At 36.1% G+C, this 675-nt stretch overlaps 1 protein-coding gene across 1 annotated transcript in view; it reads right to left on the bottom strand.

Annotated features, from left to right (window-relative positions):
- The window catches only part of LOC119590545, a gene marked incomplete in the record, with an annotated part of 26,970 nt that overhangs the window by 859 nt on the left and 25,436 nt on the right, over positions 1–675 (bottom strand). The window contains 1 exon segment of the mRNA XM_037939202.1: positions 1–651. Coding sequence (XP_037795130.1) covers positions 556–651 — 96 coding nt within the window.

Here is a 675-nt window from a genome sequence, read left to right on the forward strand (position 1 = left end):
CAAATAAACATGAAGTACGTAACGATTTCTTTTCCAATTTCACTGCATGACGCCTCATGTACATCGTGAGACTTTCCTCAGCGTTCCCTCGTTAAAATTTGTTTAGGATTTTCCTGGTCACCAGTGCCCTGTGAGGTGTTTCCACACACTTATTCTATCAAATATAAAAATTGACAACAAGCACTGCTACTTTCGTACATCTTTATATTCTAATATTAAAAAGAAATTTTGACATGGAACAGAACTGACACAAAGCTTGTTTGATGGTTTTGATGCTGAAGAAATATTACCTCATGCTTTTTATTTATTAATGCCATTCAACTTGCTGGTTCCGACCAACCATGCATACTCATCACTGGTAATCCTTTTAATATACATCTTTTTCTATCAGTTAATATCTTAAAACTGTCTCTGTTTCACTTCTGTTACTTCTTTTTGTTTCTCTTCCTTTCTCCCCCTACAAAATCCATCACAAACACTGTTCGAACAGCAGGATTAACTCTTCGATTGATTTCTTTTGTCTGTCTGTTTGGTTTCTCACTGTTCAGCTACCAATCACGTTGTATCGTTTTCATTTTCTTTTAAATTTTCCATTTCCTCCTGGTAAAGTCTGTCCACCTTGATCCATGTTGTGCACATTGACCGGAACAACTGTTGGAGTAAGAAACAGAATCA

The sequence above is a fragment of the Penaeus monodon genome, chromosome 27, assembly GCF_015228065.2.
Source record: "Penaeus monodon isolate SGIC_2016 chromosome 27, NSTDA_Pmon_1, whole genome shotgun sequence".
Lineage (NCBI taxonomy): Eukaryota > Metazoa > Arthropoda > Malacostraca > Decapoda > Penaeidae > Penaeus > Penaeus monodon.